Source organism: Populus alba, chromosome 10 (genome assembly GCF_005239225.2).
Source record: "Populus alba chromosome 10, ASM523922v2, whole genome shotgun sequence".
Classification (NCBI taxonomy): Eukaryota; Viridiplantae; Streptophyta; class Magnoliopsida; order Malpighiales; family Salicaceae; genus Populus; species Populus alba.
The window spans coordinates 16,569,739-16,581,677 of record NC_133293.1 but is presented as its reverse complement, the minus strand read 5'-3'; the positions used below and the strand labels follow the sequence as shown (position 1 = coordinate 16,581,677).

Genomic DNA, 11,939 nt, shown 5'->3' with positions numbered 1-11,939 from the left:
AAGTTGGTGATGTTTAAGTTCCACGAGACCAAAGCATGAGTTTATGACAATCTTAAGTAGGTGCTCTGTTTCATACGGTGGTGTCTCAGCTCGTTAATCAGTGGATGCGATCACGGGATTATTCATCTTGACAATACCGGTCACGCTCATCTGTATCTGTAAGATATATAATACAATAATATACAGACAAACCACCACCAAGAACTTGTCAAGCCAACTGTTTTGAAAAGGACCACAAACTACCACTAGTGGTTTCTGAATTCTGATCGTGTCGTATCTTTCCATTACAAGAAGTTAAGGAAATGCATTTTTTCCTGGGCCATCTTGCGTTGTGATAATTCTGTCCAGAGAATGTATCAACAAGGACATCCATGAGCGAATCAGTGCTTGTGGGCTCCTCTCTCCACTTCCTATCGAACAAGGAAACGAAGACGTTTGTCTGTTTCCGAGATGAGAAGCCTGAATGAATTCAATAAATCTGGGTTTAATTTCATGAACAGTGAGTTGTTTTTTAGAATGTTTTATTTTTTTTGAAATATATCAGATTCTCAAAAAAAATTCTAGGCGCCCGTGAACCAGAAAAAAAAGAGAAGGAAAAAACATGCTGCGCGTCGTAGTCTATACGCAGCAACTCTACTAATCAAACAGAAAACCACTTTCCAGCTTCTCTTTGTTTTATTTCTTGCAACTTCCTTTCACTGTGATTCAAAAACCAGCAATATAAAGTTACAGTTACGTAGAGATCTCAATTGCATTGAGAATTCTTGTTCATCAGTAATACTGGAATTTACTAAAATAACTAACAAATCAGTAATAATTCCTCAGAGTTAAGATTTTTATCAAAACATCAAATCAGGCTGTAATTAAAGTCTTTATTTGATATCCGTGGATGATATACATGTATCCCTGGTCTTACTTTTGTGAGAGAGAAGGAGAGGTTTAAGTTCAACATAGTCTAGGAAAAGGTGATCTACTGTAATTATAAGGGGGAGTACTAGTCATGCCATTGACATCTTGCCTAACAACCTTTGAGACCCGACCCTTCATCTCCCTACAGGCGTTCTCCAACTCTATCACCCTCCATTGCATCCTCTGTATGTTCATCCTCATTTCTTGCGTCTCCTGTGAAAGCCTCTCAACGTTATCACGGTGCAAGACCATGTGGCCGGAGGAACTGCTCGTGCTTGGACCCTCAACGTCTTTGACAGAGACAGGGTAATCACTTTGTGGTATTTTAGAATGCTGTGACTTGAGTGCCTGAACTGCAATATTTGGAGGGATTCTAGGATTCTTGGCAAGGTCTTTGCATGCTTCAAGGCTCATCTTCCCGAAGTTTAGGCAGCTGCATAATCTTGATCGCTCCTCAAATGAAAGTGTTGGGTGAGACTGCAGATTCCCACAAATAGAATGAATCAAAAGATTTATATTTACACAATCGGATCACACTGACTTCATGATTCATCGTAATCAATCAAGGAACAAATTACTTTATATTTTGCTCATCGGAAGAGATTTCGAAGAATCCCAACTATTAGGTATATGGGGCGATTCACTCATAAAATAGATGAGGATTTTCCAGAAATGATTTTTTCTCGGTACACAAATGTTCAAAACAAATTCTCTTGTTTATGGGATTATTTGCTAGCCTATATAGCTTTGAAGTGAAAGAACAACGAAAACTCCTTAGACAAGCTAGCAAACCAGTAAGCCATACCATACCAGGTTCAAGTGACATTCGACTTCAATTTATCAATTTGGCCAAAGGTAAAGAGTTTGGGGTCCATAATGTACCAGGCAAGCATTTCTACTTTCCTGAACACTAGACTATGAGTAGCATGGCCCTTGGAGAAGTAAGAGATTAGATTGTTTGTTGTCAATCCATTGTTTGAAAAATCTGTGAGTTCTTGTCTGTTTTAAGTACACGACAAATGATCTTGATGGCAGCAGAAAGAGTCGCCGTGAGTTACACGGACTTGAAAAGGGAAAGAAACAAAAGATTTACAGTTGAGAAGAAGAACGTGCACGAACTTATATGTGGTCGGCCGGGCAATAAATAATTAAGTTATCATCCACTAATGCTGGATTGGACAACCATAGGTCGGCCCGTCCCTATGTGACAAACCACCTTTATTATGGAAAAGAACACATTTAGCCACTGGTTAGAAATCTTTTCACAGAAATAGCTGAGTTTGTGCTGTGTTTTTTTCCTAGAAAACTGGGTTTCGTGTAGGTAAGATGTTTTGTTCATGGCATAAATGGTTCATTGCATCCAGTCTAGCAGTGCTAATGCCTTGGTTGCTGCAAAAAAATGACAAGTTACAGATTTATTTTTCGATGTTATTGAAGGGGTAAAATGCTGTATTTCTCCCCAGATGATCAGCTAAGGGAAAGAAACTCAAGAAATTAAGGCATGATTTTAATTGAATTAAACTAATGAAGACAATAATTACAGATTATTGGGCGATTTTGTCTCAGCTGTTAAATTTGTCTTTGTTGTTTCGCTCCTTTTTATCCGAACCATCAATTATTAGGCCATCTTCGATAAGAAAGACAGAAGTAAAAAAGGGTTTGCAATTCTTACCTCTAGGTAGATATCAATGGCTCTGTAGACCCCATCAAAGCAATCTCTTGCAGAATCGGGTAAGCTTTCTGCAACTCCTAGAAGTTTTGAGGTCTCGAGGTTTTGATCAGGAGATATTTCACACAAGTACTTATCAATCAATCTGCCAACCTTCTTCAACTTCTGTGAGGACAGAAAATCACTATTAACAAATATTCTCAGCAATCTTATTACCAGATTAACATCAAAAACACCCCTATCATCGTGCCCAGAGATCAGCAAGTCATCCAATGTTGCTTGGTCAAGCATCCCACCAATCAATCTCTCCAGCTTGGCTCTGCAATCTCTGCTCAGACCAAATCCAGACACTATCCTCAATACTGAAAACAGGCCTCTGCAAGAAAATGAATTTTTGCTCACCCCATGGACAGCTGTGCCTGCAAGACCAGCATAGTCTGCTCTTGAATACAAAACAGAGCCTTTTGCTCCACCTTTGCATTGAAGCACGGCATTTTTCAGGTAATGGAGTAGGAACTTTGTGAGGATAAAGCTATTGTTATCAGTTCCACAAGCCCCCATATTTGCTATTACCTTTTCAATAATCATTGGAGGTAATATGATCAAATCATCAAACCACCATTGTTTGCTCGATGAACCTGGCTTAGATGACTCAGGAGTGGTTTTAGATGAGGAAGAAAACCTGAACCTAGATGCAGTTTCGGGAGACGATGAAGAGGAAGAAGAGGAAGCAATAAGAGTTGCAATATCTGAATTCTGTGCAAGCTTTTCCAATAGTGAAAAAACGAGCTTTTCTACAAGTTCAGATGTATCTGAATATGTGAAGAATGACTCACAGCTTTTGAGACTGGCAATTATATCATGCCAAGACCAGTGAATCATTCCATCAAGAAATGTCTCTGTCTGTTTCAATAGATTTCCCGGGGATAAATTCTCAGTCATGCCAAGAAACACTGCACAGCAATGGAGAAGAGCCACATTTGAAACTGTGATTTTGATCTTGCCATGATTGTAACAGAATCTTGAAACCATCTCAAACCCATCTGGGCCTCCGGGGAAGTTATCAATTCCAATACTCAAATTCTTAATCTGGGATTTTCTCTTTTCTTGCCCGATGATCTTCTTTAGCTTTCCTGAATAGGCTGATAGAATCTTCTGCAAGATTGAACTGTGAACACTCAGAAAATTTTCCCTAGAAAGTTTCAAAGAAGAAAAGAAACTAGCAGTTACTTAACAAGATTTTGTATGCATTACCTGATTTAGAAAGAATATCTGTTGACCATTAACATGAATTGCAAGATCACAGAGCTGCGGCATTGTTGCTTTGCATTGGATGTAACCAAGAAACTTGTGTTTGTCTGACGGTGAGAAATGCTCAAAGGATATGCGATTACAGTAGACAAGGACACAGCATATATATAGCATACAATTATCTCATGGAATAATTTTATGATACCCCTAAGGAGCTTCACGGTTGATAAATATTGCAGTAATTTAAGCTCCGTTTGACAGTACAGTTGGTTTTCACTGTGACGTGGTTGAGAATAGAATTGTGACGGTGAAAGATGTTTATATATGCAAGCAGTTGAAAGTGATAACTTGTTGAGGAATATAAAAATCCAATATTTGCTCAGAAAAAAACCAACATAAATAGAATTGAGGAATAATATGTATATATATAGGAGCATAACTTGTTGCAAGAACAATGAAATTATCGTCCTTTTTGCTCCAAGTAGCGGATGATTCTTCATTAAAAATAACTAGAGACAGACGAAAAAGAAACTTGGAATTTATGAAGCTAGCTAACAAAAAACATGTTGGTACTACAAGCAAAAAAGAAACACCATGTTGGTACGCCGAAGGGAAGAGAAGACACGAAACTTTGTCCGTTAAACGTAGTTAGAAGACAAGAGTAGTGTCTGCAGGTCAATAAGACTCCTCTTTATTATTGTATTGTGCTGATACCCTCTTGTCTCACGCATACATATGCAATCTGTTGGTTTCTGTATTTGGCTCTGGCTTGGTATTCCCACGGGAGTTTTTAGGCTTTTGGGACATGCAGAGAGGGGCCCTGCAGAGACGTCTGACCTAATAATACAACAATTCATGTGAAAAGAAAATGAAATATATATATAGATATATAGAAGAAGCGACACAGCTAGTCTTGTAGCTGGCTATTTATGGATAAGGTCGAATTGCTTGAAGCCAAAAGGGGCTCTCAAGTTGCGTTAATAACAGCACCCCCAACCTCCTCTCTGTGCGAAGAAATTATCATGGACCAGAAAGAAAAGGAGGTGTGAAAGCGAGCAAAAGTTGCGAAGAAATACTGAGAGGCACGAGAGGAAAAGGAAAGGGTGGAAGAGGAAAGGTTATCAGATGCTGCAGCGCAGTGCTAGAGCCCGTATGTGTTGTTTCAGTACCCATTTGGACACTTCACTGCTTCCCCTTTGAATGTTAAGATGTCGGTAATTCAAATCTAATCTTTCATTTATTTTAGCTCTCTTACAAAAAAAATTTGTAATCTTTTTATTTTTCTATGATGGCTTGTTTTTTATTTACTCTATAAAAATCATTTTATTTTATAGCTAATATCATGGTGATCATATATATATATATATATATATATATATATATATAAAGACTTGACAGCCTTTAAACGAGAATAATTGAAGGTGTGCACCAATAAGTAAGTCAAGAGTATACTATGGACGCACTTGAGGTCTTGGTCCAGCGGTTGAAGGGACTTGTTTCCTTTCTCTGCATCCTGAGTTCAAATCTCACCGTGCACACCTGTCACCCCTGCGGTGCCTTACATGTTTACTGGGTTTGCAGGATGTTCAGTGAGCCGTGGGATTAGTTGTAGTGCGCACAAGCTGGCTCGGACACCCACTAAAAAAAAAAAAAAAGAGAGTAGACTGTGGACTTACTAATATTTGATGAACGATAAGGTATGATGAGGACACATTTGATGGTGGTAAATATAGAATTTTGGTATTCATGGTTTTCACTTTATTTTATTCATGAAATTTATTATTTTCTAATTTCTACATAAAATCTATTTATTTATTAATATATTTATTTGTCTTTTGAAATAAAATAGAAAATTGTCTATCAAACATTAAAATAGCCATCAGGAATATTTAAAAAATGACCTAAAACCTTTAATCAATTTTTTTTTTTAATCTTTTTTACTTTTTAAAATAAAGTTTATTTTTTTGATAGTGTAAATTAAAAAATAAAATTGAAAACAATAGCCATCATGAGTAAATGAAAATTATCAATTTCTTAAGAAATAATAATCACCAGAAAATAATAAACTCTATTTATCTTTGAAGTCCTTGTTATTTTTTAAAACTTTTAACAAATTAATCTTTTTTCATAAAACTGGAACCAGTTTAAATATTTTTTTAGTAAATTATTAGGGTTTTTATTTTAATTTTTGAACTTTTTTTTTTAATTTTTGAATAATTTTTTTAATCAGAACCAATAAAAAAAATGTCATGTATCCTCTTGGAACTCGAAATTAATAAAATATAAGATTGATTTGAATGAAGGGAGAACAATACTTTCGAAATATCAAATGCCAAATTGGGATTAAGTAGAATTAAACCTAGGGATTAGAAATTATAGTTATAAGTTGATCCTAGAAACCTGAAAGTTGAACTCGTCGTCTAATCTCATGGGTTGCTTCGAGAAACCCAGTCTTGAGAGCCCAACTCCAATAATGTTGCTACTTAAACCAACCCAACTTTGACTTTACAAAATTTATTCGACCCGCGCGTTCGTTATTTGTAAAGCCTGAGCCTCCGATTAGCGAACTTGGTACAAATTATGAAATTTTTTTACCTAAATTATGATGTTATAAACTCATTTTAAAAACTATAGTATTTAAATATAAACACACGATAAATTAAAATTTAGAATATAATATGTCATTCTTCTCCGCAAGAATATTTTTATAAAATAAAAATTTTCAAAATTATTTTTCATAGACAATTTTTTATTTGTTAGGAAAGAAAAGGTTTAAACAAGACTATATTTCTTTCATTCATACACTATTGATCAAATAAAGAATCCATGGATATAAATGATTGTGAAGCTGTGTTAGTGAATAAACACAAGTATATGCAATAAAAAAAATAAGAAATGAAAATTTAAAAGTATTGTGAAATTATATAGTAATAAAATATAATTTTACCCAATTTTATATGATTTCAATCTAATTTTATTATTTTTACATAAGTTTACATAATAAATATATATTAGCCTTCCACCTCCAAAGTGATGGTTTTTCCTGGTAGCGTCTTCATAAAAAATTTGCATTTCACCTCGGAGGCGAAAGAACAAGTGAAGAGTGGGACTCCATTTGGATACGGGCCACTTTCAAGCTGTTTCCCAGCGAAGATAAGCCTTTGCTGATCCGATGGGATCCCTACCTTGTCCTAGATCTTGACCTTGAAAACAGTCATATAGCACTGTAATCAGTACATGATGAGCCATTGGCCAAATATGATCAATGTTACTAGCATGCCATAACACCAGGTGATGTTGAGCTCATGATCTTGCTGCCACCGGAAGTTTTCTGCCATTACTTCCAAGCAAGGAGCATTCAAGAACACCAGTCAGATTTTAACTTTGGATGGCATTAGAAACAATTTCAAACCAGTATATTTAACACCAAGAGCTTGGATGACCCAGTTCCTAGTTCCATCAATGGTTGCAGTGGGGAGAATAACTCAACAAAGTTACATAGCAGGAGAAACAAAAATGCCAAGCAAACCAAGCTTCATATCAAATGGCAGTAAAAGCAAACTTCATATCTAATGGCATCCTTCACATCAAAGAAACAGCCAAAACAACTGAGGACAAAAGCTGAGAACCTTTGCTTCTATCTTCAGTATCGGTGCCGGTCCCGGTCCCGCCCATATTCTCTGTCTCGACTATACTCATAATCTCGATCTCGATCTCTTCCTCGATCCCTCTCCCTACTTCTACTAAGGTGCCTGTCCCTATCATCATGCTCTCTAGTCTTCCTGGTTTCCCTATCATCCTGATCCCTCCCTCTTTCTCTGCTCCTCTCCCTCCCGTGTTTATCAACAGCACCTGGCAATGTATCTTTTTGTTAGTGGTACCAATAACTTAGTCCAAGCAAAATTGTAATACTCCAGTGTCTATCCAAATCTAATGGATAGAACTCCAGCCCATGAATAATATATACGAGCATATAAGATCAAAGTGCTTTATTTTAACACATTTTAAAAATAAAAAACTATAAGATAACATGATGGTCACATACCTAATTCCTCAACCTCCCAACCTGCACGCCCAGCACCCGGAAGCACCCTGCCAGCTTCAGCTTGTTGAGTTTTGGCCCGAAATTTTTTCTTCAAATTTCCAAACTCATCATACAACTCTCCATCATCCTGGTATTGGATCATAAAGACTATATAATAAGAATCAGTTGAATAATATGAAAGTCAAAACAACACAAGAAGATCTCACTTCTTCAGCTTCTTTTCGTCGTCGCTTAGTTTCCTCTAATTCTTCTTCATCGAGTTCTTTATAACCACCACCTCGTCCTCCTCTGTGTGATTACAGATATGAACATATTTTTAGCATTATTTGTACAAGATATCCAAGGCTTACCCAACATATAATGTTGAAAATGTAACATGTGTGGTCAAAGGAGAGAAGAGAAGCAGTAAGAACTGGAGTTCACACAAAGTAGGGAAGCAAATACGATGCAGTTATCGCTTAGCCATCCAACTAAGGTACAGTAAACCAAATTTGAGTTTTAAAATAATTTATGACTCTAAAGACAAAACTTATGAGTATGCAGATCGCTGCTAACATTGCAATGCTTTGTTTAAGGAAGTTATGAGTAATTCTTAAAATCAAAGTCAATCTTCTCTTCAACAAATACAGCATGATTTTAATCGTTTTTGTCTATTATCTTCTTGCGACTTAGAGTCATTTTTAACACGAGTCAGCATCATAATACCTTGACTTCTGAAGATATCCTTTTGATCCTAAACCCATCTATCACATTTAGTAGCCTAAATCCATCTATCACATTTAGTAAGCATGCAAGCGTTCAGGGATGCTTTCTTAGTATTTGTATTTTTCTCATGATGCCTAGTTCAAATGTCTCCAATACCCAGTTCATAATCAAGTAACCCTTGTAAAAGGAAAAATAATGAGAAGAAAAAAAATTTACCACCACCATTTTTAGATTGACAAAGAAAGTTGACAATTTTCTACATCATGCAGTCCATAGGATGTGTTGAGAGAATTCAAGCCAATGAACTAGGAGTCATATAATACCTCACACCAGCCTCATTGTGACCGGGTTTGTTGGTGTTGCAAATATTGCACTTCATGCGTTTTGCCCAGTTGATATTGCCACACCTGCAATAGAAAAACAAAAAAGAAACATAAGTAACACAGAGAAAAAGAGGCTGAATATTGCCTACAATATGAATTTGAAGGTGTCACCTGGCTGCCAACAAAGAATATACCCACATATCTTCTTCAAGATTATAGCACCACCGATGATTTTACAATGAACAAGTCTGAAGCACAACATTTACCAACTAATCTTATTATAGAATCAGTACATTACAGTAGCATCAACTACGCACCCTCGACTGAACAGCAAGGAACTTTGGAGCGTTCACGCACATACACATGTTCCACAAAATTCAGCATTCAAACACAATCATGCCATCAGCATAAACCCATTTTTCTTAAGCTCATCACTTGTTAGTTAGATAGTATGGTACATGGGAGCTACACTTCAACGAACTTCATCAAATCAAGCATCATAAATCAGTCCATTGCATATCCAGCTAGTATTCATGCTCATAGTGTCAATTTTTAGATCCACCTCAAAAACAAAAAAAATTACCAAAGGCATTATCCTTCTGCGTAGTTTAGACTAAGCCTCACAATCTTCTCCTGCTGGTCAGTGCTTTAGATTGTATAATGAGATATAGTAACATGACCATCACCAATCACTTCATTTAATGGTAGAGTAAAATACAGAGAAAATGAACCAAGTTTGATCACCAGTCAGAGACTAACATAGCAAGAGGCATGGCAATAAAGAATCATTGAATAGCACAAGAAAGCAAACAAATTATGAAATACTGGCAAGCAGAAGCTTACATTGGACAAGGCCAGTCATTTGGGCCAAAAAGTCCAGTAGGGGCACCAACTGACCGGCCATGGGCCCCGGAGTCATTGGCACCACGGCCCCTCCCACGACCACCACCTCCAGCAGCACCGCCAGATGGACCAGAAGGTCGAGCACTTCCACAGAGGTTGCACACACCACGAAATGCAAAATTTACATTGGAACAACTGCTACAACAATAAAGCATAAGGAGCTATTTGCATATTAGATACCATAGAAACCCCCAAAAATCCAGACTAGAGCCAAAAAAAGAGCAAGAAAGAGCTGCTCACCAATATCACATCACAGACCTTGTATTCGGACACAACCAGTCTCCCTCCTGTTGCCATGCTTTCCCTGAAGCATCGCCCCGTCCTCTACCTCTTCCCCCACTCTCATTCAAATCATTGGCATTTTCCTCAAGAACGCCAGAATCATTTGGATCATCCACGGGGTTAAACGCCTGGTCATCTTTGCTCTTAGACTGTGCTATAAATACTCCAATTGTATTACCATGAAAATCCTTGTTGTTGAACCACTCAACAGCAGCTAGAGCAGCATGAGGGTCCTCATAAGTAACTGTAGCGTCACCCTTCGGTTCATTTGTCATTTTGTCACGGTACAGCCATATCTTAGGCCGACCAGTTCGCTTGTCTTTCTATTCAGTACAACAGAGCATGAAAATAAATAGGAGCATAAAAAACTAGCAAAGCCCTCAACAGAAATGAAAGCAAACGGTAGCAGTAGATTCTAAAAATAAAAAATAAAATAGTACCCGGAAAAAACCCATACCTTTAACAACCCAATAGTGCCAAAATGTTCAGCCAGCATAGAGTCATCAGTCCCTTCAGGTAAATTACTAACATAGATTGTCCCATTAGAAGGGGCTCCTTTACCTGTATAGCTTGCCATGTCACTCCAATCTCATGAAAATTGAGACACCAGCAAAAACCCCTGGCAAAAAAAAAAAGGCATCAATTCCTCGCCTAACAAATATACAAAACATTAAATTAGGGCTATATTTCAATTTTACTCATAAACAATACTATATATTATCAATTCACGGAAACAAGAGGTATAGGATCCACATATACTAATTAGGGTAGGTAAGAATTAAACACAGATTCAAGCAATAAATAGAAAAATGGTAATGGAAAAAATAAACCCTAATTAATGCACCTCTAGAGAAGATGGTTCGAGAATCGAATCGAATTGAGCCGTTTTCAATATCACGATCTATTGATTTAAAATTAGGGTATCTTCTTGGTCGATTCACTTCCACTGCACTAATTTAGAAAAACCGCTAAATAAAAGGAGAAGAGACGAGAAGCTTTGCTGATAGCTGTTTGTCTGTTCTGTTTCCAACTCCTCCTTACCTTTGTTTTTTTCTTCCTCACTCCGGAGGAATTTTATATGGAGTGAGCGAGCGAGTGCTTCCACAGTAGCTACAAACCCTGATCTCTTTTTAAAAAATAAAAGAAAAAAAAATCCTAGATGAGAAAGAAAAGGCTGATAAAAAAAAAAAATAAAGCTAAAGAATATGACTGGAAGAAAAAATAATCATGATGATATTAAAAAAAAATTGATTTATAAAAAACAAAATAATCTTATATAAATCAAAATAAACATATCATAAATATTTATTCAAAACAAGCTAAATATTTTAAAGAAAATTAAAATGATGTATTTTAAAAAATATATTGAGATGGGAATAATTTTAATAACTTTATGTTTTTAAATTTTACCTAAATATTGATAACAAAAATAAAGTTATTTTGTGTTAAACTTTGAATCTCTAATGAGATAACATGTAAAAAAAGAGTCTGAAATCAAGTAATTAATACTAAAGTTAAAAAAAAAAAAAAAAGAGTAATTAGTGGCAAATCTTTAATTAGAGCCAGGAGGGCGGCTATATTTATGGTACAATTAAAATTATATTGTTCTTTATTCAATCAACATATGTTAATTAGGAATTTACTAGATAATTCCCCGTTATATGTTATAGCAAGTTACAAAAAAAAAATTACATGTAAATAATGTATAGGTCAAGATAATTTTTTGTTTTATAATATTAGATCAATAAGTCAAACCTAAAAACTCTCAATTATACTTTTTATCTAACTTAAATTTTAAATTAAATTATATAAAAGTTGTCACAATATAATTAAGTTGATTTAACGGGTTAAA

General features: G+C 36.0%; 2 protein-coding genes across 2 annotated transcripts; both read right to left on the bottom strand.

The window, feature by feature from the left end:
* Positions 1 to 854: 854 nt before the first annotated feature.
* Positions 855 to 4,989, bottom strand: LOC118043065 (BTB/POZ domain-containing protein At1g50280). The gene is made up of 3 exons (XM_035050884.2): positions 3,833 to 4,989; positions 2,582 to 3,733; positions 855 to 1,386 (listed from the first exon to the last, which is right to left on the bottom strand). Exons 1-3 carry the CDS (start codon positions 4,001 to 4,003, stop codon positions 946 to 948), a joined length of 1,764 nt encoding a protein of 587 aa, XP_034906775.1. The 5' UTR covers positions 4,004 to 4,989; the 3' UTR covers positions 855 to 945.
* Positions 4,990 to 7,203: 2,214 nt separating this feature from the next.
* Positions 7,204 to 11,232, bottom strand: LOC118043064 (transcription initiation factor TFIID subunit 15). Its single transcript, XM_035050883.2, has 8 exons — positions 10,932 to 11,232; positions 10,545 to 10,706; positions 10,064 to 10,410; positions 9,746 to 9,940; positions 8,903 to 8,986; positions 8,081 to 8,162; positions 7,875 to 8,001; positions 7,204 to 7,681 (listed from the first exon to the last, which is right to left on the bottom strand). The coding sequence occupies exons 2-8, from the start codon at positions 10,662 to 10,664 to the stop codon at positions 7,473 to 7,475; spliced, it is 1,164 nt and encodes a 387-aa protein (XP_034906774.1). The 5' UTR covers positions 10,665 to 10,706; positions 10,932 to 11,232; the 3' UTR covers positions 7,204 to 7,472.
* Between the last annotated feature and the right edge of the window lie 707 nt (positions 11,233 to 11,939).